Raw genomic sequence first — 27,500 nt, forward strand, 5'->3', positions numbered from 1 at the left:
TGCGGCACAACTCCACAACACATGACGGAAAAGGGGGGATACGACCTTTGGACTCACTTTCGAATAGGTCGGTTGCGAATTTCTTTGCCCTTCCTACCATTTTACTGCATTCGACCGCATTACGTGCCACTTCTCGACTACGAGAGCACAGTTTCTGAGCGAGCAAACAGACACTCACACCTATTTCCGCTTTTGAACTGAAGGGTCGAGATGCTGGATAGGAGAAGAGTGGAACAGTGGCTCTATTAACCAGCAATAAACAAAAACTCTATCCACTGAATCCAAACGCGCAATTCAAATCTCGTTAAAGTAGCCCCACGCATCATGCCGCATTTATTATACCAGCAGTATTCCCCTAAAACGAAAATCGTTCCTCTTCCCTTAACAAGCCCACTACTCTCTCTATCCTTCCCCTTTTAATCCACCACTTCTGATACTAACATCATCCCCACCGTTCTCCCTACTCGCCCGAAACCTGTCACATTCCCCACACAACTCACCAGCCAAGCAACCGACCACTCAAATCCAAATACGCTAATGACATAGAGGCGGTGCGTTAGAGTTTTGACAGGCTTCACAACAACTACAGTGGCTTTGGATGCAGCTTTTTCGCGGTTGGCGAACGCGGAAGACAGTGGATACATTACACTGGGTTAGTGGGTGGCAGCATCTCAGTGTGGAGAGTTGTGTAAGAGAGGGAAAAGGGTCGGGGCTTTGGGGAAGAATTATTCTCTAAGTCTCTCATTTCATTCCAGAAAGAGGCGGGCATACGCACATGCTTAGAATTTAAAACGCTTCTGTTCAAGGGCGCTAGAAACCTCCGCGACAGCACACGCTTCAGGGTAGATGTTATCTAATCTTTAGTTAGTCCTTGCCCCGCCCCGGAATTGATTCCTAGCAAATAGTTTAGAAGCAACACAGGTGCATTGATTAAATTCTGCTTCTGATCATTGACTCTCTGCTTGCTCATCCGATCCTCAATCGCACGCACTTTCTTAACGTCATAACCACAGCTCCAGAAGGTGTTTGTTGCGCCGTTAACATGTTTTGTGAATCTCGGCAGCTGTCCACATTCTTGGAAGCTTCGGCGCTGAGCTTTGCGTGGAGGAAGACTAAAGATTATAACATCAGCATTGCGTGGTTGAGTGAATGAGGGTTGGTCGATTGTTGTGTACCCCTAGCATTAGCGTAGATGGACAAATTGTAGGTAGTACTGTTATGGATAATCAACGCTCTGAATACTGCTTCTTGCAGACAGGGAAGGAGGTGCTGGGACGGGAAAGCTGTCAGGATACAATGCTAGCCGTGGAGGTAATGACCGGGGGAACAGAGTGAGAGCACGTCTGGTACTGGGCTACAAGGTTCGAGGAGGACGGAGATGGCACTCTTGATGAGTAGAGTGGAAGCAAGCGATGGGCTTTTGATAAGTACATGTATCAACAGGGATCAGAAGTACGGATAGAATCTCGATTTAGGAGTAGTCGCGGAAGTGTTGATTTGTCGTCAACCATACGGATGCCACGTTGACGGCATGTGCTGAAAGCGAACCATGGCTGCTGCATTGCTTGGGCTTGCGTACCTTAGATTAGCTGGATAGCGGTGTGGGTCGCCAAGAGAGGGAAGTTCTGTTCAAGGAGGGGTGTAATGAAAGACTACGCTTGATCACCCCCCTCACGTCAGTGCATCCCGCTTCTTCTCTGCAACCACGACCGCGACATCCGTAATGCACCCACCGTTAAACCCTCCCAAATCGTACGGACAGCTACTCACCGCACAAACCACATCCTGCAACGCCTCAAACTCGATATAATCCCCAGGCTTGCTACTTCCTAACCTCTTCAAGCTATAATTCGGTGTATTTTGAAAACAATTAAACGGTTCCGCGATCTCCAAGATATTCTGCATCGCCCAGCCACCCTCGTTCATTGCCTCGAAAATATTCTGCGCACATGACCGATGCCCCTTCAACCCTTTCTTGGTATATAAAGAGGGATAGCACGACATGAAGGTCATATCGTGGACTTTGACTGTGTCTGCAGTGACGCGCAGAATCGGGCGGTCGGCGTTGGTCCACAGACATTCTCCGATACTGGGCTGCACGCCCGAGAGATGGTAACGCGTGTATGCGGTACTCATTTTTTCGAGGAGGGTAAAGGGGCTAGAGTTCACCCAGGCCATGAAGTCGACGACTTGTTCACCATAGAGATCGATGATGCGGAAGCGAGACCCACGCTGGACGGAGAAGGCGTGGCCGTGGCCGGCAGGGACGATGTGTTTGGTCAGCGTTGTGTTGGTGCAGAATGTCGAAGGCGTTGAACTGGGCAAGGTGGGAAGGAGGGGTTCGGAGCGGGCCAAGGGTGAGAGTGGGGCACGCATGGTGAGATAGGGCGTTACGGTGGATTGTAGCTAGGAGAGGGTCAATTGGAGGGAAGTGATATGGCACTATGAGAAGGAGAGAAATTGTGCTCGAGAGGCTGCGGAGTGGTGTTGGCAGGCTATGTTGATAGCTGGGGACATGACCTGATGATGCTGGACAGCTTCGAGTTCGCTTAGAGTTGCAGTTTCCGACAACCTTTGAAGTGAATGGCAAGTAGTTTACATTACCCCTATGATATATTGCTCGATCTCCAACACCACACTCATCCATCTGATGCTGTTTACGCTTGCACTACTCAAATTTGCTTCACTATTTTAGTCTCCCGGCCTGGCTCCCGGCCTGGCTCCCGATCCACCGCCGTCCGCACCTACTCCTTCCCCTTTGAATCTACATCTACAGGGTGCAATCTATCAATTCCCCTCACAATACCATAACTGGCAGCGGCAGCTAACACACCAACAGCCAACGTCTGCACTGCACTCCACACGGCGCCTTTTCTCGTCGTGCCCGTAACAATAGCCTTTACAAAGCCAAAACTAAGTAGCATGACAACGGTAATGCCAATGGAAACAAACAGCGCCTTCGAAACGTCCTGGATGGCGAAGTAAGGAATCATAGGAATTAAGCCACCGAGAAAGTACGAGAGGCCCATGACGAGGGCGCTAATGTAGAGCCGGGAGATGGCTGGTGCAGTGAGGTTGAGTTCAAATTGCATCATAAACTGTATCCATTTGTTAACTATTGTTTCCTGGAAGGCATAGCTAGAGACAGGAATTACATCGCGCGAGCTGAAGCCCTTGTCGATGAAGAACTTAATCTCATCTTACGATGCAAGAAGCGAGAGAAAACAAGAACATACCCTAACCCAGCTCTCCTTATCGCCCTTAAGCTCCTCCAATAATGGTTTCACGCTGTCACGTTTGATCCCGTAAGGTTCGAAGATTTCGTAAATCTCCTCTTCCTCCGCTTCCGGCATTTCCTCGACTTCTTTACGCTCACGTGCTTCCTCGACTTCGTAGTGTTTTCTTTCTGTGAGAGCGGCGAGATAGGCACCAAGACCCATTGATATCGCGCCTGCGAAGAGCTCGGCCAGTCCGCCAATGATGACGAGACGGGAGGATCCGATGCTAGGGGAGGTCAGGAGGGATATTCATTTGGAGCAGCTTAGTGAAATGGCTCTGGATTTAGAAGAAGTTGAACTGGAATACCATCTAGGGGAGGCATTCGAAAGGGAAAGGGGTTCATATTCACGCACCTACTTAACCCAGCCGTGAGCGCAAATGGCACCGTCAAGCCATCCGCAAACCCAATAATGGCGTCCCGCACAACAGCCCCGTTCTCTGTGTGTCTCTCCGCATGGGGATAAGCCTCGAAGCTCATGCCTTGTCGTTCTGTAATGGCATGTGGGGCCACTGCAGTCGTTTCTGAACGATTGTCCGGGGTGTCGTGAGTGCCTTTGGGCTCGAGCTCCATTGCTGTTTCGGTGGTGGCCATTACATTGAGGAATAAAGGACAGAAAGGGAGTAGTTGGGTGCTTAGCTGGTGGTTGCAATGGGAAGGAAGAGGCTTGATATATAGCGGGAGGAGGGGCGTAGGAGGTAGAGAGAGGGATATGTGTTAAAAACGGGACAATCTTCTTCAATGTCCAGGTTCTTCCCGTTTGTAACAGTGAATAACACCAATATTGGATAGAGTAATGGAACGGCAACCAAGCAGTGACAGCCCACGTGGTCTAGTCCTGTCCTCGTAAGATTACAAGAACGACACCAGTAACGTTGCACTTTCAATAACCACAAGCAAAAGGATTAACAATTCTGGACACACCGCGCTGCTACAGCGCTCTCTATTTAAGAAAAATTCCTTCTTCCAATGTTGTGGTGTCGAGGATATCAGATGTACTCATCCTGTCATTATCAGATCGTACCCAGCCAATGAAAGCGCACTCATTTCAAAGCAACCTTGGCTGCTGCAAGACAAAACGTGAAAGGGCACAAAGAAGGAAGATGGTCTTACGCGATGAGGTGCACAAGGTTTGAAGTGTGGAGTTTGTGCTTTTCTTGGCTAGCTGAGGTAACGGTGACGTGAGGAACCTGAAGGAGCTACCTCAGCCAGCAAAGTTGAACATCCTCGAGGGTTGCATTGGACTTTCATTAATTTTGATTGCGGTAGGGAACTGTGCTTTAAATTGTTTGTCGGCATCAAGACGAGCTTCAGAGTGTACAAACGTACAACTGTTCAACTTCGCAAAGAGTGCTCCAAGCTCCACAGTATATAGCAAACAATAGTCTGCACAAATAGAACCACACGAGCATGTCGCACACGGCGTTTTGGGTATCAAGACCAGAGAATCGCGAATGAGCTTTAACTAAACCAGATCCCCAAAACTCGAACTACCGGAGAAGCGCCGACTAAGGTCTACGCTACATGGTACTGCATAGACAAGCAGGCTAACTATACACTCGAATTATATGTCATCCGTCCACGAAAGTACGTTTACCGGAGGTTTACGGGTCATTGAAGTCTACTTGCATTAGCTAACTTGATCACATGAGAGAATTTACGACCTAGCCATTGGTGGCTTACATTGTTTGAATTGCCACCGCGCAAAGACGCGAGACTCTGATGTGCTTTGACAAACTCACGAAACCGTTGTCCCGGCTCACCAATATCCGTCGTTTCGGTCAGATATACACGATCATGGCTGCTACTGATATTGGCTGTTGAAGCGCCATACGTGGAGTGACATGTGCTGGTGGCTTTCGCTACTCGCACGTCACTCTGATTAGAATGAGTGTAGGCTCGGGAGAAGGTGTCCATATCTTCAATGGGCTTTTTGGGGAGCGAATCCCGCGGACGGTCTCGCTCTTGGCGTGAAGCTGGAGAGCTAGTACTGTGATTTTGGCTGCCCGAAGTCCAGGGAAGAGACCGTCTGGTCGGCTTGCAGCCTTGGTCCAAAGTGGAGGGCGGATTCGGTGCTTGTGGTCGATCTTCATACTCTCCTATGGCCTGTAAAAGTGAATCGAGACCTTTAATAATGCCTTTCCTGTAGACTAAATTCTGGACGTGATCCTTGTAGAAGCGGTCATATGAGACCCACGTCTTCCCCGCACCCATACATTTCGCCACGTAATCTTTGAACTCTATGCGGTCCCGAATGATGTAGTCATCCCATTGGTGCCTTGGAACCACTGTACCCAGAGATGCGAGATTGAGTAATGTCTTGCATTGGTTGATAAAGTGATCCCAACTTCCAGTGTAGTCTGGGTAGGCGCTCCTGAACATTTCGAAAACTGTAGAAGATTCCGTGTCGGTTTCAATTTTGAGGGCTTGTAGCTTCAACGGCTCCATTCCGTGTGCTGCTATCGACTGGACCAGGGAACACTCCCGTCTTGCATCTGTAAATGTTCGTTGCGTCTTGGGAAACTGCTTTTCGGGGTTCTGCAAGTTCTCATCTTCTTTCGCAAAACTTTGGGAGGAATCAGAAGGAGGGGGGTGGGGACAAGGAATCCTACGCCTATGACCGCTAGTAGGATCAGTTCCGAGCTCTACTCGGATACGTTGTACCGCTTCCTTTTTCTGCCGTTGGAAAGATGCGATTGGATCTTGCGTCAGTGGCTCCGCCCCTCCAAAATCAACAATCTTGATCTCTCTTCTCTTTGTGCGAGGCAAAGTAGCCTTTGACGGGGAATCGTTTAACTTTCGCTTGCTGGGGATAGAATCCGAACCAAATACCTCCACCGCTTCCGGGTGTGGAGACGGAGCGGATGTGCCAGCCGTCCGTGGAAGATGGGATGCCATGTGCCCAGGTTGAGAAGATAGATCCAGCGGTGGCATCTGTGCTGATGCTGGGCTCGGTTCTTCTTGGGCAGTTTGCAAGTTTAAAGCTGTTTCAAGCCCTGGGGATACTTGCTGCTTCGTGTCCAGTTGCGAGGAGAGGGCGGAAGGCCGGATATGCTCTAGTTCCGGCGATGCATCTCTCATCAAAACGTCGCTGTCGTTAGTCGATTGGAAGTGAACATGTTTCATCCCATGTACCCAGGGTTCGGAAATAGAGGACGAAGGACGACGTGTATCTCCTGTATTAGCGAGACCGAGGCCAGTATTAGATGCTGAGGACCGAGGTTGTTCATAAGTGCTGTATACTATGGAAGTCGGTGTTGTTTCCTTGGATGTGCTACTCGATGTTTGATTTTCAGTTGAGACTAGGGGAGTAGATTGTCCGTTCTTGTCCTTCAAGCATGGAGTCTCATTAACATGTAATATAGGCCGCACAGGGGCACCCTCCGAACGCATTACAGGATCGTCAGCCGTCCGGATAACAGGCTCTCCCTTTGCCAAACCCTGGTCTTGGCCAAGCCCTTGTGGGACAGAAACTTCCATATCGTCATCCGAATCATGTGAAGCCATGGGAATGTCTTGCTCTTCAGCGACAGGTGGCGATGATGCCGGTTGTTCCATGTGCTCATCGTTCGATGAAAGTACGGATGTACTGTGCCGAGATGGATGGAGTATAGCGTCCCCATTCGTGTCATTTTGATCTAATGTCTTTTGAGGACTTCCGAAACTACTGTCTGAAGGGAGTCCATGATGTATCCGAGATCGGAGTTGGGGCGGCTCGGGACTTGAAGGCCATGATATCACGTCAGAGGATGGCTCCTGTTGGAAAGGGAATTCAGCGTCAAGGACTATTGAAGGCTTCTCAGCGTCTGAACCTGACTCTTCCTCCGTGTCCATCTCCGACTCGGAGGTCTCCACATCGACAGAGGTAGTAAGCTCCTCTTTCTGGATCTTGAGGTCCTGCCCAGCCCGTTCATCAAGCTCGATCAGAATCCCAATCGGAATGTTAGCGTCGGGGAACCGGTGTGGGGGTGCTGGCTTTTGCCACGCTCATCTTTGTCAGCCTCTAGAAGACATTTTTTGATGCGAGAAACCTACATTCTGGCTTGGACAACAGTTTTCGCTGGTCTTTGGCCACAATCACAGCATCATGAATAAATTCTAAATCCTGAAGGTGGTTAGTAGCCACATACTGATTCGGTTGCAAAGGGTGAATTACCCGCATCCAATCACATTCGGAATCGTATATGCCTTGCGGAGAGTCATGCTCAAAAGTCCATCCCTGCTACCGGTTAGCTCCCGAAAGATCACAACAAGATGTCACTCTCACCGCCATCCATACAGCCTCCGAGAGGCCAAGTTCGTGACCAACGTGCAAGTCATGCTTAATTGACGGATTACAAGGTGGGTCTGCTTGCTCTTCTTCGTCTCCATCATGGATGATCACGGTCTCTTCATTAAGGCGCACGACCTAAAACATTAGTATACGGGGTTGGATGCATTAGAGGGAATTACCGTGTCTATGCTACAACCGTCAGGGAGTTTGGAGTTGTGCTGAACTGTGGTAGCCTGGCTAAATATTTCCTTCAAATCAATGTCATCTCTAGGGATTTTATCTTTACTCTGCAGCGGCCGCTCCTCGAATACTCCATTTCGTGAAGGATCGACATCACTTGTTGCGCGGAAAGCAACTGGACGTCGATGGATGAGGTTGAGAAGATCCTGGTGGGTTGTAGCCGAGGTATGCTTGGCCGGTTGCGAGCCTTCCTTTCTAGTATTCGGCGGTGGTATAGGTGGGACCGCCTGCGTCCCGAACGGCAGCTGCGAATCCTGTGTAGCGTCACCCATATTGTCACCGACGCTAGCCAGTGGCAGTGGCCGATAGAGCACCGGCAGCTTCTCCTCCTTTTGTTTCATTCGAATATCTTGGATCTTCTCCATCCACTTCTTAGCGGATGGCGACGAATTTACAGGCACCGGGCGGCCTATAGACGGCACTTTTTGGCCGTCTCGCCAGTCAACGCCTTTGAGAAGTAGCGTGAGTTTGCGACTGGGAGGTCCGAATGTGGCAATCCTGAGCGCAAAATCGTGAATCGATATTATAGCCGTAAGATGGTTTTCGACACATCTTTTGCCGCCGTACCGCGTGCGGAGAGTCTGCTTGCACTCAGGAGAGACTCGAGCTTCGACTGAAGAGATGCCGTCTGAGATGATCAATGGAGCGGTCTATGCTTGTGATGGTCAGTGTCAAAGTCACGATAGATAGGACGGCAAGGACGGCTCGTTCACCTGGAGGACCTGCACGTTGCGAGCGTCGGCTGTTTCCTCCTGAAAGATTATGTCGAAGTTACTTTCGTCCTCGTGACACACGCCTGCCCAGCCAGCTACTTGTCCGCGGCGATTATCGTATTTATGTTCTAGCCAAATAGCACTCTGCGCAAGTCCTCTTTCAATTGTCTGCCCGAGCCAGGGCACGAGAGAGTCCATAATGCTGCGCAACAGCCGTGGTGGAGCTGTGCAGTGCTGATTTGGTAGTCTCGGTCTCGGTCTCGGTCTGCGGGGTGCGCATTGGTGACGCGACGGGCCGGCTTGGCAGTTCCGCGTCCACGTGATGCGTTCCGGGCTGCGTCATCACATCCCGAGGACTAAGTTACATTCACCGACGCTTAAGCTCCGCCAGCTCGACCGCATGCATCCATGGATCGCCATCCTCGTCCACATCACCCACCTCACTCACCAGCACCACCAACATCACACCGCCCGTTCACGTGCCCGTACTCTCCATAAAAGGCTTGGGGCAATATTTCCACTATTGCTGCTGCCTCTGATGCTGAACTGCGAACCCCCCACACCTGATGCTGCTCCTCGACGAGTGCTGGCACCTCCCGCCTCCATCCTTCCAGTGCCTCGCCGCCTGCGCCGCTTCCCGTAGAGATCCCCGGCGTCCACGCTGCCGATATCATCATGGCTAAAGACTCCCGCGGCTCTCTCCAGCACACGCTGGACCACATACACACGTCTGCCTCGCGCTCAGAGGTCCTGACAACCTTTGACGACCTAGCAGCCCCTGCAGTGTCGTCCTCTGTGACCGAAGTCAAAGCTATTGAGCTGGTGCAGGGGGGTTTTAGTGGCCTTTACAGCCGCATCAAGGCCTCCGTGGGAGGTGTGAAGGAGAACGGTGTTGACACTGCAGACGATGCAGTTGTTGGAGGCAGTAAGAATAAGGCCGCGACAAAAGCGGGGCAGACTCCGAAAAGCCCCACTAATACGGCTGTGTCGTCCCCCGTTGTAGTCTCGGTGCCCTCCTCGAGGCTGCAATCGCCCCTCGTAGCAATCTTCCCCGACAATCCGCTGCCACCCTCACGGGACTCGAACGTGTCCAGCTCCGCTGTGTCGACGAGGCCGTCGAATGGTTCTAAATCTTCGCTTGCCACGACCAGGTCGAGGCCGTCAATAACCTCGAGCGCTGACCCTGCTAAAGCATCTAGGGACGACGATCCCTATACCCAGAGCCCCGTCAGCTCCCACTCCAAAGCACCGAGCGCATCCGCCCTTGATCCGCCTGCAAAGGCTGTCTCGTCAATCATGACGCCCTCCCTATCTCAAACCAAAGAATCGCCCCGGCACGCACCCGTCCAAGACGAGCCTTTTCGACCCCAAAAAGGCGACATGGATCTTAGGGATGAAGAAAGCGATACGACCGAAGACGATCTCGTCATGGTGGATGGTGGAGGCTTTGCCAATGACAACGCCAGATTTGCCTTCTCCCCGGAAGGTCCGAACGATGGATTAGCAAGTATCAATTCTCGCGCAGAGCACCAGTACAGGTCTTCTTCGTCCGCCACCAAAGGGGACACTTCCGATACTGTATCTGAAATTACTGGGATTCCCCGTTATACGACAAATGCTCAGACGCCAATGCTCGCTCCAGCACCGCAACGTCCCCAATTGGTCCAGGTTGGCCCCTCACACTTACCAGGATATCGGCCTTCAAGAGCATCCTCGTCCGATGGCTTAAGCTCCATCATAACGTCAACGACGGTCCGGAGTCCGGGAATCCCACCGATTGAGGAAGCGAAGCAGCTACCCAAACCATCGTCTAATAACCTCCCTAACAATGCCTTCTCGCAGATGCGGAGGAAGATCCTGGACCGAGAATTCTGGATGAGAGACGAGAATGCGAAGGACTGCTTCAACTGTGGAGATGCCTTTTCCACTTTTCGACGGAAACATCATTGCCGTACTTGTGGACAGATTTTTGATGCCAAGTGCACGTCTCTGGTGTCTGGTAAAATGTTTGGACAATCCGGAAACCTTCGCGTTTGTAAACCGTGCGAAGCCATCATTTACGGCAATGAGGACGACTCTTCCGATTATACAGATGACGGAGACCAGGGCTCTCTCTATGAGCAAGATGAACCACTGGAGCTCGGACAGGGCCAGTTCGACCCTTCAGAGAGTGACCATACGAAGATTGGCACACCAACAATTAGCATTCCCATGTCACGAAAAGCAGGTAGCGAGAAGAAACGTCGATCTGCTGTGATTGAAGTCGCCCCTCCCACCCTTGCACGCCCTAGCTCCTCGAGATCGCTCCGCTCCCTGAGTGGTAGACCGCGATCTTCAAGCCATAAACGTCACCACTCTCGTCACCAACACATGCGCAACGTTAGATATGATGATCGGGCGCCATTTCACCAGCACGGCTTTGAGATTGGCCGCAACCGGTCGAATCTACCCGCATTCCATCATGACAACATTATTGACCCAGACCTCGCACCTTTCATGTCGGATGAAGACTCTAGCGAAGAAGAGCAGGCAAGCATTTTTGCAGCCCTGAGAGGAGACTCGCCTTCACATGCTAGCCTGGATAGTGAAAGGAGCGGTCTTGGCGGGCTTTTCGCGGCCATGAGGAAGGGAAAGTCTAGAACTGGTGACCGAAGCGTAGTCAGCGGAGGTCATGCGCGGGATACCGACAATGCTAGCGTCACAAGTCGTCACGTCAACCGTAATTCACGGAGACGAAACCTTAGCGTTAGCAGTGTTGCTCACCCAAGGCCTTCACCTAAACGTTCCAAAAGTAATAGCCTACTTAGGTCATTCGGCCCTAGCCTTGGAGGTACGGGTTCAATAGTGCAGTCACCTACCCCGCTACCCCAACCTCAACCAATGCTTCCTTCAGGGTCGAAGATTACACGTAGTGCCTCGATGCGTGGTGGAAATGCCCCTGCCATTGAATTGAATCAAGCGAGTCTGGAGCATGTACGGAAGCTGTTGAAGCAGTTGCTCCAGGATGCTGCTATACCGTCTGTTTCGAGCTGGGAGAAGGCACTCATGCCAATCTTGTTGCAGTGTACAGACGATGTCAATCCCGACGTTCAACGGCACGACGATATTGATATTCGGCACTATATTAAGCTCAAGAAAATTCCTGGAGGCAAGCCTAGCGATACATCTTACGTTTCTGGTGTTGTATTCACCAAGAACATCGCTCTGAAAAGTATGCCGCGCAGCATACCGAACCCGAGGATCATTTGTGTCACCTTTGCAATCGAATACGCTCGTCACCAGGCGCACTTCCTGAGCCTAGAGCCGGTCATTGCTCAGGAACGAGAGTATCTTCGTAACCTTGTGAGTCGGATCGCCGCCTTGCAACCTCATGTCTTGCTCGTGGAACGCAATGTGTCTGGTCTTGCGCTTGAGTTCCTGGAGCAGGCGGGCATTGCGGTCGCCTACAACGTTAAATTCAGCGTGTTGAATGCCGTGGCAAGGTGTACAAATACCCGGATGATTTCTTCAGTGGACAAGCTAGCCATTGACCCATCTCAACTTGGACGCTGCGAGAGTTTCGATGTCAAAACATATGTGCACAAGAATAGTAGAAAGACTTACATATACCTCTCTGGGTGTCAGCGAGAGTTGGGCTGTACAATCGTTCTCCGAGGCGCCGATATGGAGAACCTGATGAAGCTGAAGCGAATCACAGAGTTTCTGTGTTACGTGGTCTATAACTTGAAGCTAGAGACCTGCCTCATGCGCGACGAATTCGTCCTAATCCCTTCGACTTCCAGTGGTGGAAGCTTGACATCGAAGAAGCAAAGGGACGAGTGCGCGCAGTGTGCGCCGGCCGAAATTTCTCAAGCCTTGATCGATACTGGATCTACCACTGGCGCTTCAAGTAAATTGCCATCAGATGCTGTTGCTGCAAACACCACCGACGGAGCACAACTCACCACAGGGGAGCTCCATGTACCACATGATGAGCCTGCGCCATCGTATTACAGCGAAATGGTGGAGAAGCACAACACGAAAATCCTCTCTGCCTCTCCCTTTGTCAAATTCATGCAGCCTTATCTACTCATGCAAGCCCGTGAGCAAGAGAGGAAGCTGAGATATCTCAAGAAGCTGCGGGATCAATACTCCCCGGTCGACGATGAGAAGGTCTCTGAAGAAGCAAGCCAAAAATTCGAATTGGTACAGCCAGAAATGGTACATACGATGGTCGAACAGGCTTCGAAGCAAGTCCGTGATTTCCTCCATGCGGTTCATGCAGCTGAATACGACAAAGCCCTGCACAACTACCAAACGCAGAAGCGCCAGTGGGAAACATACCTATCTGGAAACATGAACTTGTTCGATCCTTTCAACCACCAGAAGATTGCAGTCCTCTACAGCGTCGTCAATTCCATCACGTCAACGCCTTGTATTGGGCCTGAAATCATCGCTTTAGGCTTCTATCGCGAACATGACTATACCGATGGCTTTACCCCTGATTGCACACTTGGGCAATATGTCGAAGATTTGTGCACTGGCGCTGGGACCCTCTGCGAAGTTGATGGGTGCAATCGGAGGCTGTTTGATCACCACCGACAATACGTCCACGGTGAAGGACAAATGAGCATAATTGCTCAGAAGTATCCATCCAAGATCCGCGGTTTGCAGAACACTATTCTCATGTGGAGTTGCTGCAGAATTTGTGGCCAAGAAACTCAAGTAATTCCCATGTCCGAGAATACTTGGAAATACTCATTCGCGAAATATCTTGAGTTGACCTTTTGGAGCAGCGAGCTGCACCCTCGAGCTGATGTTTGCCCTCATGACATACACAAAAACCATGTTAGGTACTTTGGGTTCAACAACGTGGCGCTTCGAATCCAGTACGACCAGGTTCAACTCTATGAGGTCATTGTGCCGAGGCAAACGGTCACATGGAAAGTCGATAGTGACCTAAGGTTGAAAAATGAGTCGTTTTTGAAGATTGAGGAGAAGCTGGACCGGTTCATGACCTCCGTCCGCGCCCGGCTTAGGAGCATTCACGTCGAGAGCGTAATTCCCGAGAAAGTCGAGATTTGCAGAGCAGAGGTGGAGAAGTTGATGAAGCGCGCGAATGAAGAAAACGAGTGGTTGAGGCGCAAGCTCCAGCAAAAATATATGGGCTCAAGATACTACGAAATCATCCCACTCAACCGAGCAATTCGGGCGATACAAGAAAAAGCGATCGCCTGGGACGACACGTTCAACGACTTTGAGCAACAATTTTTCCCGTCCGAGAAGGATATCAGGCGACTAGCGGCGCTCCAACTAAAGAGACTCTTCTTAGAGCGAGACGAATCTACTAGCTCCCTTACATCGGTCGAAGAAGGTGCTGAGCCTGGTAACGAAGACTCTGAAACAAACGAGAAAGGGGAACCCCTTGCTTTAACGCCCATGCCCTCAACAATGTCTCCGGAGCGCGCGCGAGATATGTTGACTTCGGTTGTCGAAGAAGATCAGTCCCATGGTGGGAAACAATCCCATCTCGAAGAGAATGCCCCAGCGGAGCCAATTCCTACCACTAATTCTCCACCTGCTCACCCAGAATTGCCGATTCATATGTCCATTGAAGCGTTAGAAAGGGAGGATGTCCGTCATCTTGACCTCGCAGTGTCTTCAAATTTCCCAGAGCATGCCGTATCGAAGGAAGAGCATATTCTGAAGACACCAACCCTTTCTCCAGAATCACTAGTTCCCCCCGAACCAGGATCACCGACCCCTATCGTCCTCCCTAAAGTTAATCCTATCGACAAGAGTGCAGCAGTTGCCGTCGAGAACATGCAAACATCCCCGCCCTCAACGCAGGCGTCAACTAGCACACTCGAGTCCAAGATTCCGAGATTGGTGGATACTATTCGGCGTGAAAATGCGGCTCGGCCTGTTGCAATGACCCGAGCACAGTCTCAGCCCGGTAGTATCCCAAAGCGGGATTCAGCGTCAAGCACTTCATCAAGCACCACGGCTGGATCAAGTACTGGAAGCAAAGTGGACGCGCTCAGTATCACTTTGAGCGAATCTGCAAAGGCACTCGAGAGACGAATGGCTGAACGCCTCGGGTATCCTTTCAGACAAAAATCGTCAATGATCCCTCGATCCGTGCCGGCCAATAAACAAAAAGTGCCAACAAAGGTATCCACCCTAGCCAAACATTTCGAGCAGCTTTCCCGCGAATTTGAGAAAGAGCGCCAGCGTGAGCGACGTCAGCGTCAAGAGCGAAGTCGACAAGCCCGTGCGTATCCTCTTGCATCATCAAAACCCATCGTCGAGGTGTACAAAGATGTCCACGAAGCTGTTCATGGTCATAGCCCATCGGATGAAGACCTCCAACCTTTGTCGCCAACGCGTATCAGCACGGACAACAGCACACTCGGGGATAGTTCTCTGACAGAAACCACTGGTCCGACTACTGCCTCTCAGTCTCCAGTAGAAGAACGCCACACTAGAGACTCCGCCGCAAAAGCTGGAGAAGGCGAAGAAGACCGACCTGACACTGGCAACACAAGCCATCCTCCTTCTGACGTCGAGAACGAAGCCAGTGACATCGAGAACATACTCGAAGAGGTTGGAATTCCGGAGAGCATTGCGAGCTCACAGCTTCTGTCTTCTACCGAATCGCAATTAGAAAGTTCGCTAGAGTTGCCCAAGCATGAGAAGACCACTCTCATGAAAATGCTAACCAGTTTTTGGTCCGAACGTTCCGCGAGCGGTTGGGCGCCTCTTGATTATCCTTTCCCAAACATCGACCATGTATGGGAGGATTCGGACATTATTATTCGAGAGGATGAGCCAAGCTCCATCATTGCCCTTGCCCTCTCGAGCAAAGACTATTTAGACAAACTGGACGCTTTCCGTGCAGACAAAACGGTAGCTGAGAAAGGCGTCGGAGGTCTCAACGAAACCGAAGCATCCATCGAGCGCAATCTCCTCAACGAATCCAACGAAAACATTCGCTATAGCTTCATGAACCGCGGCGTAAAAGCCCAATGCAAGATCTTCTATTCCCAATCTTTTGACGCACTTCGTCGCAAATGCGGTGTCGCCGACCGGTTTGTAGAATCTATGTCACGATGCTCAAAATGGGATTCGAAGGGCGGTAAGAGCAAAAGCATTTTCCTAAAGACGCTGGATGATCGCTTTGTCCTCAAATCTTTATCACCGATCGAGGTCAATGCTTTCTTCCGCTTCGCGCCCAATTACTTTGCCTTTACGCACCAGAACCTTTTCAAGAGCTTGCCGTCGGTCATTGCGAAGATGTTCGGCCTCTTCCAGGTCCAGATCAAGACGCCCACAGGCAGGGATTTCGACTGCTTTATGCTAGTCATGGAGAATCTGTTTTATGACCGCGAACCTAATCGGAGGTACGATCTTAAGGGCTCGATGCGCAATAGGAAGATCCAGGTCACGGGGGAGAGGGACGAGGTCCTTCTGGACGAGAATCTGGTGGATATTATTTACAGCGAAACGCCGATTTTTGTACGCGAGCATACTAAGAAGTTGCTGAAGGCGAGTGTGTGGAATGATACGCTATTTTTGAGTCAGCAAAACGTTATGGATTATAGTCTTATGGCAGGGTTTGATGATACAAGGAGGGAGATTATTGTGGGGATTATTGGTAAGTCTTACTGGCAGTTTGTCCTCCCTCGATATCATATCCCCCTAATTTCCATATCCATCTTCGGCTCTATTTCTATTTCCCCTAGCTCCCTAGTGTAGCACTCTACTAACATCCCCCTCCTAACCCAACAGACTGCATCCGAACCTACACATGGGACAAAAAACTAGAATCCTGGATCAAAGACCGCGGCAAGAACAAGCCCACAATCACTTCCCCCAAAGACTATCGCTCGCGCTTCAGGATCGCGATGGAGAAATATATTCTCCAGGCTCCCAACTGCTGGCACCAGTTCTCAGGGAGAGTGGGTGGTGCCGCTGCCGCTGGGCAATCGACTAGGATGATGAGGTTGGATAATAGAGAGGCGCAGGGATTGGAGGCGGATGGGGACGAGGTAGCTAGGGTGGCTGGGGGGAGGATTTGAAGGAGGGAAGAGTGGTTGAAATGGGAGTGTTAGCGAACAATTTGTGTGATGTTTGATGTTCGGTGAGAGCCGTGACATGATTGATTGAGTGAATGAATTCTCAGAGCATAGCGCGGGCGTTTAGTTGGGTTGAGTTCGTCAAGACAAATTATCGCATCCCTTCACGAGCACCATTTACCCTAGAGCTTAGATATCCCATGGCTTACATGTAGCCAGCCGACTTCACTGACTTGGCTTTCTTTGCAAATACACATGATATTACATTTAAAGACTGACAATAAACATCGTCTCACCCCACCACATGTCTTAGTGCTGCATAGCAAAAGATAAATGGTTCTGTCCCAATACTTCATCGCCTTTAGATTAGGACGGGGCAGAAGGGCTTAGTATATACACCTCGCTTCCTCGTTGTCACAGCAAGGATTGTGGATGGAAGAAAAGTTGCGACGAAGGAAGAGAGGTGAGTATATTGATCAGAACCAGACAGACGCAGTCTACGCACCCCACTCCACTCTATATCGTAAGCAAGAACAGAAAACCCGACTAGTGGCGCTCGGCTCGATCGCTCAATGACATGACTGACTGACACGCTATGTAAGTGTGACTGAATGAAAAACCGGGGGAGCCTATTCCCCCCCACCCCATCCTATTTCATGCCAGCTTATATCATTGATTCGGATCATTCATGCCAAACCCCAACCCGACCCAATCATCAATTAATCACCCAACAGGGGTCTCATCCGTTGCAAGCAGATCCTATTCACACTCAGATCAGAACTAACTCTCCTTCCCACCAGGCCCGCCGATTGCCTATGACAGTTCTACCATGTTATTCTAGGATAGGGGAGGTAGAGAACCGTTGGATAGGGTACGCGGACGGGGATTAGGGTTAGCTCATGCCTTCCCCTTTGCCGCCGACGACGAAGCCTTTTCCTTCTTCTTTTCTTTCTTGTGGTCATTTTTATGTTCTTTCTTGGCTGCGGCTTCGGCCATGAGTTGCTCAAAAGCCATGAAGTCGCCTTCTTCGTCGGGGTCGCGCTCAGCCTAAAGGCATTCCACGTTAGCATGGGTGGGTGCGATTGACAAATCAGGGGCGAGGGGGTGATACCTTCTGGCACATTTCGCCAATAATAACAAGTGCCTGGGCGCGTTCTACCCTCTTCTCCAGCTTGACTTTCTTATCATTAAGCGCATTATCGCAGACGTCACGCAACACGCTCTGAATCTCGAACTTGCTGCCTCTCCAGGCGGCCGCTAGGATCTTGCCCGTGACTTTCTTCTCGTATTCAGCCTTCTTCTCATCCGTCCAGTCCTCGCCGCCCTTTTCTTCGAGCTTGGCCATTTCCTCCATCGTCAGCTGCGCGTCGATGGCGGCCGACATGGTATTCCATGTCTCTTTGACCAACGTACCCTTATCCTTGACCCTAGAAAAGAAGCCTGAGATGCCGAGGAATTTCTGGGATTTGATAAACGACGTTGCTTTCATGAGGTACGTGGCTCCAATTGCGTGCAAGATCTCCAAGCCAAAGCTCTCCATCTTCAGGTTCTCGATCTCGAGATGTATTTTCTCCTTGAAAGCCGATGTGACATCTTGACCCTTGTCCGTCTCGGTCCAGATGGAAATGCGCTCGACCAGTTTCGTGGTGAGGGCAGCGACGCGCTCGTCTCGGATCCGTTTGCGTTCGAGCTCAAAGGCGGCAAGTTCTTCGCGCTGTTCTTTAGTAAGGCCTGCCTTCTTTTTCTGCTTCTCACGTAGCTCTTTCTCCTTGTCTGTCATGCCTGCAGCTTCCATTTGAGCCTCTTCGTCTGACTTGTCCATGATGGCTGGTCGAATGGGTATCGCCATGCCGGATCGGGGGGTACTAGTCCCGGAAATGGGCGGGGTTGACTGAGAGGGAGTTGGGGCGGCGCTGGCGGCGGGGGTCTCGATGTAGGGCGGAGGCGGCGAGTGCGAGGCAGCATGTGCCCTTTCTTTTGCTTCTGCTTCCACCGCAGCTTTGGCTTCTGCTGCAGCTTCAGCTTCCTTGGCATTGGCGGGGGTAGATGCTTCTGCTGGTGTCGTACCGGTCTCTTGTCCGGCAGCACTCGATGCCTCGGGCTTTGCGGGATCGGATGCGGACGCGGCGGCGGCAGCGGCTTCCTCCTCTTCCATTTCGCGCATGGAAATCTCCATTGTCTTGGTGAGGTCCTTCATGAGCGAAATTTCGCCGATCCTGATCAATCATTCTTCTGTTAGCAGGAATTTCTTGGCCACAGAGGGCGCATGCGAGGCTAGACATGGCATACCAATCAGTGAAAGCGTCTCCGCCGAAGATCATGGTGAAGAACTCGGCGGGGTCCTCTGTCGAACAGTCAGCGCTTGAACCTCCTGGGCACCTCACCTCTCAGCCTAGGACGGGAGGCACTCACCGAACCCGCTGCTCGGCACAGCGCTCTCCTTGCCAAACTTGTCATATTGCTTCCGCAGCTGCTCGTCACTGAGCACCTGGTACGCCTCGCCTATCTATCAAGGTGTGAGCCCCACCTTCACCTGCGAACTGTGTGTACGAAACCCGCGAGGGCGAGGGCGGGAGGCGGCCGACATACTGCTTGGAACTTCTCGTGTGCTGTCTCGTCACCGGGGTTCTTGTCTAGCACCTCGTCAGCCTCAGCAACACTCAACGCAAATGCTTGCGAGCTTTACCTGGGTGCAGCTTGATAGCGAGTTTGCGGTAGGCCTTCTTAATTTCCAGCTCCGTGGCTGTGGGCTGGACCTGCAAGGCATCGTAGTAGGTGGTATCTACAACCATGGCCGCAGGTTGTTGGGGGGAGGGGAGGGGGGTAGCGGGTAGGAGGAAAGAAAGGGTGGGTTTGTTGTAAGCTTTTCGGTCGCGAGGCAGCAGACAGAGGGACGACAAGTCGTACTTTCTTTTCGCACGGCCGTCGTTGCCGCGCCTCACCAAGCCACACCAGCGACGTCACAACCTAGGCCTTGGCATTGCCTATAATCATGGCCATGTATACTTAGGTACTCGTTTGCTTAAGTCTGTCAAGTGAGAGAGGCCTTCTATCGAAACCAGAGTAACCGCCACTCATATCGGCCAGTGACTGCCCGTCGTCATGGCCATCATGTAAACCCATCGAGAAAAAAAAAAAAAAAGACCAGAAGACGCATCCGTCGCCGACCCATGCATACGCCATGCTTGAAACCCAACCCTTGTCATGTGAGCCCATTATGAAATTTTGTTTTCTCCCCCTAAAGCAGTGCAGACGGACGTTGAGAAGAGGTATGCAAACTGAAGAAAATGTGCGGTTAAAGTACATCCAGACCTCTTCCCAAGAGCCGTCATAGCATGTCCACAGACTGCCGTGGTCATCGATTAGAACTCGTCAGGCAAAGGCAGTCGTGCCAGCCCAGCCAGTCATCAGTCTTGCTGGTGGTCCGTCCGTTTGTTTCCCTCGCCACGCTTCTCTATGCGACAAACTTGGCCTTGGCGCGCGTACTGCCGGCGTGCGCAGAGTCCGTGTGTCCAGAGAATTCCACATTCTCATTCTCCTTCAATTGCAGTGCGGCCTTGAAGCGACGGCCGATCTTCAACAGGACTTCCTTCCCCTGCTCAAAAGTCCTGCCTTTGCCCGCTTCGCCGGGGAGCGCCTTGCCCACTGTTCGGGTCCAAAGACCGATGCGATAGAACCCGCGCCGAACGTTGACGACAACACCCATAACTTCGTTGTCCTCTTCGTCCTCGAGGTTCTCTCCGATCGCCGCGAGCATGACGTGCAGCCAAAGTGCGTCGATGTTGATCGCTTTCTTATCCTTGAACTGAAAGGCCCACTTGCCCCCATGTTTGTTCTGCGAGTCTTCCCACTCTGGGCGTACGCCCTTCTTGAATAGATGGTAGTCTGACTTGAGCGCGAGATCCGAGGTAGGTGTGATGTTGTTCTGCATTGCGGTTAGCAGGAACTGGCCACACTGTGCGGCGGGGAGGTGCTCACATAGATGCCCCAGAACTCTTCGACCGAGTCGAACGAGATGACTTCCTTGAGAAGCTCGTTCCAATTATCGCCCTGTCCCCGTTAGCGATGCACAGAATAGTGCCGGTCCAGAATGGCACTTACCTTGCCACTCGGGGGCTTCGTGAACCACAAGGTCCAAGTGTGCATCAGAGGATGCTTCACATTGAAGTTGTCTGGGTCATCAAAGACAGTCTTAATTTCACTATCGTTGGTAGTAGCTGTGGTTGCCGTTGACTCCTCGGCTGAGCCATTGGTGTTCTCTGACGGAGAAATTGGGATCGTGTCCAGAGGCACCGGTTGCTGCGGATTCGGCGCAGTTGCGACGTCAGCCATGTTGAAGATTCAAGCAATGAGGCTGGTCGGGAGTAGAGGGGATATTGACGACGAGCGCGGCTGTGGGGGTGATGGCGGCAGGTGAGGTAAAGAGAGGCACGACAGTTGATGATCTTGGGCTCGCACCAGGCGGAGAGTCAAGAAAGAAGATCGCGGGCGGAGGCAGATGAGTTGGTGAGTCGATGGGACGAGGCGCGAGGAGGCAGTTTGCGTGTGTTTTGCAGTTTGGGTGTTCCTGCTCGTTGGTGAGCGGAAGAAAATGCAGGCGCTTTGGAGACGCAGCGGGCCGAAACGCACTAGGCCCGATTCAGAACATTCAGTTTCACTGTCTTCTGCCTCATCAATAATCAAACATCATCGATCACGGCCAGAACCGAGGAGTGAAGGAGAAGTTGGTTTCAAAGTCTTGTATTCAATCTATGAATACAGGTGGGATCATGTCCACGCCGCCACCTCCAGGCCTAGCCCACTGGTCAGGACAATCCCAAAGGCAACCTCGTCGCCGAGCAAGGCGTGTCTTAATATAAGCACATCTTCGGCACAACTACAGCCATTGAGTGACCGAATTGCAATTTGACATCCGTGCTATTTACATCACGTACCAACGCTGTACTTGCCACAATGCATCAGATATTAGTAGTATTCACTGGTTGCAACCCTACCCAAGGGAAGCAACGCCAGACATTATGATTACATATAAACATAGATATACGTACCCGCTCCAGGATTAGAGTTCCCCATGACCCGAAGTATCTCCAACGACTTTTGTAGAGCCGGTCAGAGCCCCGAACTGTTCTCGGAGCTGACCAAACGCAATGTCGAATCGGGCGCCTGCCATCCACGCGACAAAGAGCTGCACAAACGTCAGTGATGGCTGCTAGCCATTCGTTTACCAAAACTCACCATAGATCCAGAAATGAGAAACAAGGTAAGGAAAACCGCCATCCCCATATATATCATGTCCCACTTGGCCTCCTCTGCTTCTGCCTTGGTCTTCGCCTCCTGCTCGGCGCTGATGGGAGACGCCTTGTCTACGGGCTTCTTCTGCGATGGGAAGATTGATTCGATGAATTGTTCCGTCTGCGAATTATGTTAACATAACGAGTAGCATATCATTCTTTGGTGCTTTACCTTTCCACATGCCATGCTGATGCGGAGGAAGTTGGGGTCATGCGGATTGTTCTTCTGGTGGATCTTGCGGAGATACTTCTTGAACACATCGCATACCAGCTGGAGGTTTTGTGTCGACTCGATCATCAACTGGCATGCCTCTCCCTTCGTAATTTTAACATTCTTCTTAAAGATGTCGTGATTCTGGAAGCATATTTCAAGGGTAGCGATGGCCATGGATTGCGGTATCGCGCAGAAGTTGAACACACTCTGCTCCTTGATACCAGCAAGATAGTATAAGCAGTCGTCGGCACGAGATAAGGCAGTCAGGATCATCTCCGAGCTTGCACTCAGAGCGAGCTGCTTGTTTTCCGGCTTGAAGAGGTCTTCGAAGTTGTTGACATACTTAGACCAGATCTGCTTTGGCCAGAACCGCCGCTTGTCGTCTAGATCTTCCTTGATGTCTCGAATAATGTTGACCTGCTGGAGGAACTGGCCCATGGACTCCATGAGCTCAGGTCGTTTCAGCAGGGCCGCATTTGCGAGGCCGCCTTCAACAAACAGACGGGTAAGACCCTCGCCAACAAGCCCAGCTACATAATGGCAGTAGAGTTCGTAATCGGCGATGGTGTTGACACCGTTCGTGTTGTGCTCCGCATTGTTAGCATAATCTGCCATGCCGTTGCCCATCCTCTTGGTGATATCCTTGATGATTGTACGGTATGCAGGCTTGATCTTCTTGAATTCTTCCACAACAACATTGAACTCGACAAGCAGTTGCCTATCCTTCTCGTTCGGGCCATTCTCGTTGCACGTCCATCCATCCTGCTCCAGGATGTCCTGAAAGTTCCGCAAAATTGGCTCCTTCTTCTCCAGCGGCAGTGTCATGTCATCTTCTATTGTATCCAGGCCACGCAGAACGAGATAGAACAGACAGACTGGGACGAGGAGTTCGGGGTGCAGCTCCTTAATGACCGCGGAAAAGCTCCGACTCGTCTTGTCAAGGAAGAAGAAGCATCTCTTGAGCGATGCCGGCTCTTTGGACTCATCGCGCTCGTGGACGGGGTTGTGCCATACTTTCCTGTGCGCCGTTTTAGTAATGCGCACAAAGCAAATGCACGACGAGGGTGTGGTATTGGGGAGTGAAGAATTGACGTGAAAATAACGCAGCGCCGACTGCACTCCGGCAGCCGAAAGTACTAGTGCGAGGAACATACCATTGTATGATCGATCTGAGCTCTTGAGGGTGGAAAGTGTAGTATATCAAGCTCAATGGGCTCACCATGGTTGCGAAAATTTAAGGAGACGGTAACGAGGAGTGTTCCACGCGATATAGGTGCGGGAACTAGAGGCTGCTTCAATTGGACGGCACGTGAGGAAGTGAGGAAAGAGGGGATGATGAAGTCACGTAGTCTACTGGGCGTGCATCGGTAAAGGAAGGGCGAAGACCTTTGATGGATGGGGTCGGGTGTGTGCTCCTCACCGATTGCTCACCATCACTTTTCTTCTCCACAGAGGCCACCTGCATCTGCAAGGTTGGTCATATATGGTCCGTGCGCCCAACCGGAATCCCGGTATTTTTCCGTCCATTCATCCTCATCCTCAAGACCCCCCCAAAAAACAATAATATGTGCTTCACCTCTTCGACCTGTTGCTAGCTTTGGGGACGTAGTCTCTGAGATGCGAATTTCTGCCTCTCCACTAATCTCTCCTTAAACCCGCCTGTATATCATGGCTTCCACTACTTTTACTCCACATTCCCCGCCTAAATCACCATCCCTCAACGCCTCGAATAGCAAGAATACATAAAACTCGCCCCAGACGACACTACCTCCCCCTTTACATCCACAAAACTCCTCACACACTCAATCCAATTATTACTCCCATCCGTTTCCCTTCCCGCCGATACAGAAAACCCCTTGCACCCCGGCGCCGCATAGAAATCGAAGGTGCATTCCACGCCCTCTGGCGTATTCCCTTTCCTATACCCTCTCACAGTCGTGAAGTTCTTTGCATCTACGCAAATGCCGCTTGTCACGTTGGGGAAAGTTTGAAGATCCCCTCTGCACGCGTATGCCGAGTATGTTTGGACGAAGCCGATTGGGATGTCACTTTGTGATGGGCAGGGGCTGTAGGCATTGCCGCGGCCATTTTGGTATGCGAGGACGGGGAAAAGGGCGAGTATCTACAATGATTTTCAGTTCAACTAAAGCCGAGATATCAAACTAGCGTCTCAGGGCTCACCTTTTTTGCAAAGTACATTTTCGCATCTACTGATAACTTGTGCCTGGATCTTCAGGACTTTGAGAACGAACGTTGTTCAAGCCTTAAGATAGTTCATCGTCTGCTATTTTATAATTGCCATTGGGGTGTGCAGGAACACATCTGATTCCTGGTGTCGATCAATCTACCAAGCTTTACCCGACGGACCGCACCCTTTCTTTCATCTCGAATATATCACGAACCACAAATCGGATCCAGAATAAGCTCATCCATTGATGTAGTGTTGGATGGAAGGGCGTATGATAGGTTATGTTTGTTTCCGTCGTTAGCGAAACGATTGTGTGAGCCAGCTTCTTTGTCTCAATGTGCCACATTTGCGCGTACTCTGGTAGCCTCCGTACGAGGCTGTTCTATTGAGCAGGTTTATCACATTGCTGGAGCGGGCCACCTGTATCTCCCTAACCCCTTTAACAAGGGTTATACGAGCGAACGTCTTTGTCTTGTCCAGGCGTGTTGATAGCTTAAATCACAGTGCTCAAGTAGCAGTGTTACGAGTTGGGCGTCACTGAGTGTTGCAGCTATCGCTATGCTGTGACGCACCATCGTACCGGAGCTTGACCTACTGTGGGCGGACACGCAGACATGCCCGCACAAACCCCACCTCTTTAAAATGAAAAGTAAAAAGACCACATTGTCATTCGCTCAATTGTTCACAACTTCCTCTAAATGCACAGGTTAGCTGCGTCTACAGTAGGGTTTCCAGGAGTTAGGATACGAGAAACGGTTAGGGTAAACGTTAACATGTTAAAAAAAAGTTTCTGTAAGTGATAGATGGTAATTATCTGGAAAGAAGTGAGCATTTCCCATGCCTGAAACTACGCAGTCATTGCTAGCTCCTCCAACTCCTCTACTTCCCCTACCCTACTTTGCCACCTTCAAATTCACTTCTCTCAAGCTCCTTCCCTTCCTCTCATTACTAACCCAAATATCTAGATTAATCCCTGCTCCCCCGGAATCACTGTCCCATTCTCAACAGCTGCCGCATGACCCCTCGCCAGCATTCCATAAACCGGCATATACCTATCCAGATACGGCAGGACTTCTTTAGCCCCAGGAGTATTCCTCCAGTCACGCATCAAATCACACACGATGGAGAACAAGCTCACAAGCTGGACGCCGGCCTTCTCCATGCGCGAGTTGGCCGTGTCTCGGACGAGAGCTGTCGTTGTACCCGAGGCTTCGATGTTGGCAAAGACGGAGTAGCCTTCGGCGCGGAGAGAAAGCGCAAGGAAGGCGGTGCACACGTCAGTTACGATGCCAGCGACGATGATTTGTTGCTTGCCGGTCGCTTTCACGGCCGCGCGGAATTCGGGATTGTCCCAGGCGCTGCGATGGATTAGAAACAGGAAAGGAGGACTAGGAAGAGGACTGACTTGACTTCGCCCTGGCGTTGGATGAGGGGGGCATCGGGGTACATTGCTAGCATCTCCTTTGGCAGGGGACCATTCGGACCTGTGGAGGCAACTATTAGCCAGAGTCACAGTTGGGAATTAGATGAGGCATACCTTGCTGAGCCGAGGTAGTCAGGACAGTGGGCAGATTGAAGAGCTTGCCTAGCTCAGCATGAGCCATCATGTTGTCACGGTAGAGCGTAGCATCCCAGTCACGGCTGAGCTGGTAGAGGCCGACTTGGAGATCGAGAATCAAGAGCATCTACACAACTGTTAGTAAGACCACTTTGCAGGAAGGATTCTTAGAAGAAGTTGGACATACAGAGTTGTTCTTGTCGATCCGCTCCCAAGGAACAGCTGGCATATGTTAGATCCATTATGACGTTATACAGCAAAACTTGGACTCACCATCACCACGAACGACGTTAAAGAGCCCGAAGGAAAGCAACACAATGCTTGAGCCGAATTTCATAGCGACTTATTAATGAAAGCCTCTCTTATTTCTTGCTTGAAATAGTCTTGCTGAATATGCTAGAGAGGAGTGAGCGGTGTTAGACTTCAATGCAGGAACTTGGGAGGCTTTATATACCTCAACATCTTCACTACTCCCTCCCATCAAAGCATCGGTAATCCACATCCTCTTAATCCAGCTAGCATATAAGGCCCATCACGATGTCAATTCTTTCCCGCTTCTTAGCCCACTGCGAAGTGTTCGTCCAACTGCTAGATCGTCAGGCCGACATGCATAGAAGATTGCATCGTGACGTTTTGCCGCTCGTCGGTCGTCAGTCGATACGAAGAAAAGCCGTTGTGGTTGATATCAAAGGCCTGACTAATTCGCTATAACCACCGGGACATGTGGGTATCACACCGAATGGACCAAAACCATGAAGGGCCAGGGAGGAAATCTTGCCAAGGTCTCGGACATCAGACCTAGGATCGCCTCGAGCATAGTCCATGGTGTTGAGTGCAGAGCTTGCTGCTACACCAGCCCATGTGCAAGGCCCGATTTGGTGTTTGATAAAAATTCCAGTAAATGGGGCTACGAGAACCCATGGAAGTAGTTGAGTAGCGTCTCGCTTGAAGTGGATGCTTGATGCGGCCGCAACGGATACCCCCGCTCTGAACATGCACTTCCCTGCAGGTCATCAGCATTCTGTCACCGCTTTAGCGTATTTTGAAACGACATGCCTCCTTGTAAACTTTGCTTGTTAGTGGAGTTTGTCGATTGTAAGTCCGAAGGTTGTTAGTCAGGGATTGAAAATCCATTGCAGAAGAGAAATTCTTCACACTATGGGCTTGGGGGCACTCAACCATTGCGAGACTGGGTTATTGAAAGATGCGGCGTTCTGGAGATCTTGAAATGGTGGGAAGTCGTTAGGGTTGGCAATGGTGCAGCGACATGTTTCGTTTTCCAATCAAATACAAAGAACGGCCTGCCATATCTCGCCTTCCGCGGTTCTCTTGATGTTCGTTCTTTCGATATTGGCTATGGTGACCCCGAGTATTCCTCTCCAACCCTGATCGAATTTTGTATGGTCGCAACTTGCCACCGTCGACGATTTCCTAATACTTTATCCCTCGACCTAATTTCAAAACTCTGATATAAGCGAAATGGGGGGTTTTTGTTGCACGGTCCTTCTGGCCGTCGATGTGACAGTGGAAGGTTCGGATTGGATAGATGGCATGGAGATACTGATTTGGTCTTGATTGGGCTTCATTCCCCTCACGCTTGTTGGATAGATAAAAACAACGACTTGAATTAGTAGAACGTTAAAGAAGAGCGAAATGTGGCCAATGATATTCCTGCGTTGTGAACCACAG

General features: G+C 50.9%; 10 protein-coding genes across 10 annotated transcripts; 1 reads left to right on the forward strand and 9 right to left on the reverse strand.

The window, feature by feature from the left end:
- Positions 1-287: 287 nt before the first annotated feature.
- On the reverse strand, positions 288-728 carry BDR25DRAFT_68384 (uncharacterized protein). Its single transcript, XM_033698920.1, has one exon. The coding sequence runs from the start codon at positions 642-644 to the stop codon at positions 417-419; it is 228 nt and encodes a 75-aa protein (XP_033553528.1). The 5' UTR covers positions 645-728; the 3' UTR covers positions 288-416.
- A 737-nt stretch (positions 729-1,465) lies between these two features.
- On the reverse strand, positions 1,466-2,487 carry BDR25DRAFT_300586 (uncharacterized protein; the record flags this gene model as incomplete). The annotated part of the gene is made up of 1 exon (XM_033689406.1): positions 1,466-2,487. A coding segment is annotated over exon 1 (700 nt), but the record flags the coding sequence as incomplete, so codon positions are not given.
- Positions 2,488-2,744: 257 nt separating this feature from the next.
- BDR25DRAFT_210880 (DUF125-domain-containing protein) lies at positions 2,745-3,757 on the reverse strand (the record flags this gene model as incomplete). Its single annotated transcript, XM_033684667.1, has 3 exons — positions 2,745-3,098; positions 3,237-3,504; positions 3,633-3,757. 3 exons carry the CDS (start codon positions 3,755-3,757, stop codon positions 2,745-2,747), a joined length of 747 nt encoding a protein of 248 aa, XP_033553530.1.
- A 962-nt stretch (positions 3,758-4,719) lies between these two features.
- On the reverse strand, positions 4,720-8,701 carry BDR25DRAFT_339614 (uncharacterized protein; the record flags this gene model as incomplete). The annotated part of the gene is made up of 7 exons (XM_033693412.1): positions 4,720-4,898; positions 4,961-7,263; positions 7,313-7,382; positions 7,434-7,496; positions 7,545-7,685; positions 7,730-8,440; positions 8,504-8,701. 7 exons carry the CDS (start codon positions 8,699-8,701, stop codon positions 4,842-4,844), a joined length of 3,543 nt encoding a protein of 1,180 aa, XP_033553531.1. The 3' UTR covers positions 4,720-4,841.
- A 199-nt stretch (positions 8,702-8,900) lies between these two features.
- On the forward strand, positions 8,901-16,807 carry BDR25DRAFT_339615 (uncharacterized protein). The gene is made up of 2 exons (XM_033693413.1): positions 8,901-16,139; positions 16,274-16,807. Exons 1-2 carry the CDS (start codon positions 9,179-9,181, stop codon positions 16,561-16,563), a joined length of 7,251 nt encoding a protein of 2,416 aa, XP_033553532.1. The 5' UTR covers positions 8,901-9,178; the 3' UTR covers positions 16,564-16,807.
- A 160-nt stretch (positions 16,808-16,967) lies between these two features.
- On the reverse strand, positions 16,968-19,430 carry BDR25DRAFT_252861 (DnaJ-domain-containing protein). The gene is made up of 6 exons (XM_033686203.1): positions 19,247-19,430; positions 19,150-19,193; positions 18,973-19,066; positions 18,850-18,904; positions 17,672-18,776; positions 16,968-17,607 (listed from the first exon to the last, which is right to left on the reverse strand). The coding sequence occupies exons 1-6, from the start codon at positions 19,350-19,352 to the stop codon at positions 17,458-17,460; spliced, it is 1,554 nt and encodes a 517-aa protein (XP_033553533.1). The 5' UTR covers positions 19,353-19,430; the 3' UTR covers positions 16,968-17,457.
- A 197-nt stretch (positions 19,431-19,627) lies between these two features.
- BDR25DRAFT_252867 (eukaryotic translation initiation factor 4E) lies at positions 19,628-21,128 on the reverse strand. The gene is made up of 3 exons (XM_033686204.1): positions 20,662-21,128; positions 20,539-20,610; positions 19,628-20,485 (listed from the first exon to the last, which is right to left on the reverse strand). The coding sequence occupies exons 1-3, from the start codon at positions 20,890-20,892 to the stop codon at positions 20,015-20,017; spliced, it is 774 nt and encodes a 257-aa protein (XP_033553534.1). The 5' UTR covers positions 20,893-21,128; the 3' UTR covers positions 19,628-20,014.
- A 391-nt stretch (positions 21,129-21,519) lies between these two features.
- Positions 21,520-23,477, reverse strand: BDR25DRAFT_278002 (farnesyl-diphosphate farnesyltransferase). Its single transcript, XM_033687650.1, has 4 exons — positions 23,220-23,477; positions 22,024-23,083; positions 21,796-21,972; positions 21,520-21,745 (listed from the first exon to the last, which is right to left on the reverse strand). Exons 1-4 carry the CDS (start codon positions 23,285-23,287, stop codon positions 21,620-21,622), a joined length of 1,431 nt encoding a protein of 476 aa, XP_033553535.1. The 5' UTR covers positions 23,288-23,477; the 3' UTR covers positions 21,520-21,619.
- A 305-nt stretch (positions 23,478-23,782) lies between these two features.
- On the reverse strand, positions 23,783-24,264 carry BDR25DRAFT_310039 (uncharacterized protein; the record flags this gene model as incomplete). Its single annotated transcript, XM_033691128.1, has 2 exons — positions 23,783-24,187; positions 24,247-24,264. The coding sequence occupies 2 exons, from the start codon at positions 24,262-24,264 to the stop codon at positions 23,783-23,785; spliced, it is 423 nt and encodes a 140-aa protein (XP_033553536.1).
- An 875-nt stretch (positions 24,265-25,139) lies between these two features.
- On the reverse strand, positions 25,140-26,148 carry BDR25DRAFT_375744 (Isochorismatase hydrolase; the record flags this gene model as incomplete). Its single annotated transcript, XM_033697405.1, has 5 exons — positions 25,140-25,611; positions 25,659-25,737; positions 25,791-25,938; positions 25,999-26,033; positions 26,085-26,148. 5 exons carry the CDS (start codon positions 26,146-26,148, stop codon positions 25,215-25,217), a joined length of 723 nt encoding a protein of 240 aa, XP_033553537.1. The 3' UTR covers positions 25,140-25,214.
- Positions 26,149-27,500: the final 1,352 nt, after the last annotated feature.

Source organism: Lindgomyces ingoldianus (genome assembly GCF_010093535.1).
Source record: "Lindgomyces ingoldianus strain ATCC 200398 unplaced genomic scaffold BDR25scaffold_3, whole genome shotgun sequence".
In the NCBI taxonomy this organism is placed as follows: Eukaryota; Fungi; Ascomycota; class Dothideomycetes; order Pleosporales; family Lindgomycetaceae; genus Lindgomyces; species Lindgomyces ingoldianus.

Coding starts and splice junctions, on each gene's coding strand:
- BDR25DRAFT_68384 (XM_033698920.1), bottom strand. CDS start 644: ATGTATCCACTGTCTTCCGCGTTCGCCAACCGCGAAAAAGCTGCATCC.
- BDR25DRAFT_339615 (XM_033693413.1), top strand. CDS start 9,179: ATGGCTAAAGACTCCCGCGGCTCTCTCCAGCACACGCTGGACCACATA. Junction 16,140..16,273: donor GATTATTGTGGGGATTATTG/GTAAGTCTTACT, acceptor CTAACCCAACAG/ACTGCATCCGAACCTACACA.
- BDR25DRAFT_252861 (XM_033686203.1), bottom strand. CDS start 19,352: ATGGTTGTAGATACCACCTACTACGATGCCTTGCAGGTCCAGCCCACA. Junction 18,777..18,849: donor GGAGACGCTTTCACTGATTG/GTATGCCATGTC, acceptor ATGATTGATCAG/GATCGGCGAAATTTCGCTCA. Junction 17,608..17,671: donor TTGGCGAAATGTGCCAGAAG/GTATCACCCCCT, acceptor GAATGCCTTTAG/GCTGAGCGCGACCCCGACGA.
- BDR25DRAFT_252867 (XM_033686204.1), bottom strand. CDS start 20,892: ATGGCTGACGTCGCAACTGCGCCGAATCCGCAGCAACCGGTGCCTCTG. Junction 20,611..20,661: donor CGAAGCCCCCGAGTGGCAAG/GTAAGTGCCATT, acceptor TAACGGGGACAG/GGCGATAATTGGAACGAGCT. Junction 20,486..20,538: donor AAGAGTTCTGGGGCATCTAT/GTGAGCACCTCC, acceptor ACCGCAATGCAG/AACAACATCACACCTACCTC.
- BDR25DRAFT_278002 (XM_033687650.1), bottom strand. CDS start 23,287: ATGGTGAGCCCATTGAGCTTGATATACTACACTTTCCACCCTCAAGAG. Junction 21,973..22,023: donor TCAGCATGGCATGTGGAAAG/GTAAAGCACCAA, acceptor CATAATTCGCAG/ACGGAACAATTCATCGAATC. Junction 21,746..21,795: donor TTCTCATTTCTGGATCTATG/GTGAGTTTTGGT, acceptor ACGTTTGTGCAG/CTCTTTGTCGCGTGGATGGC.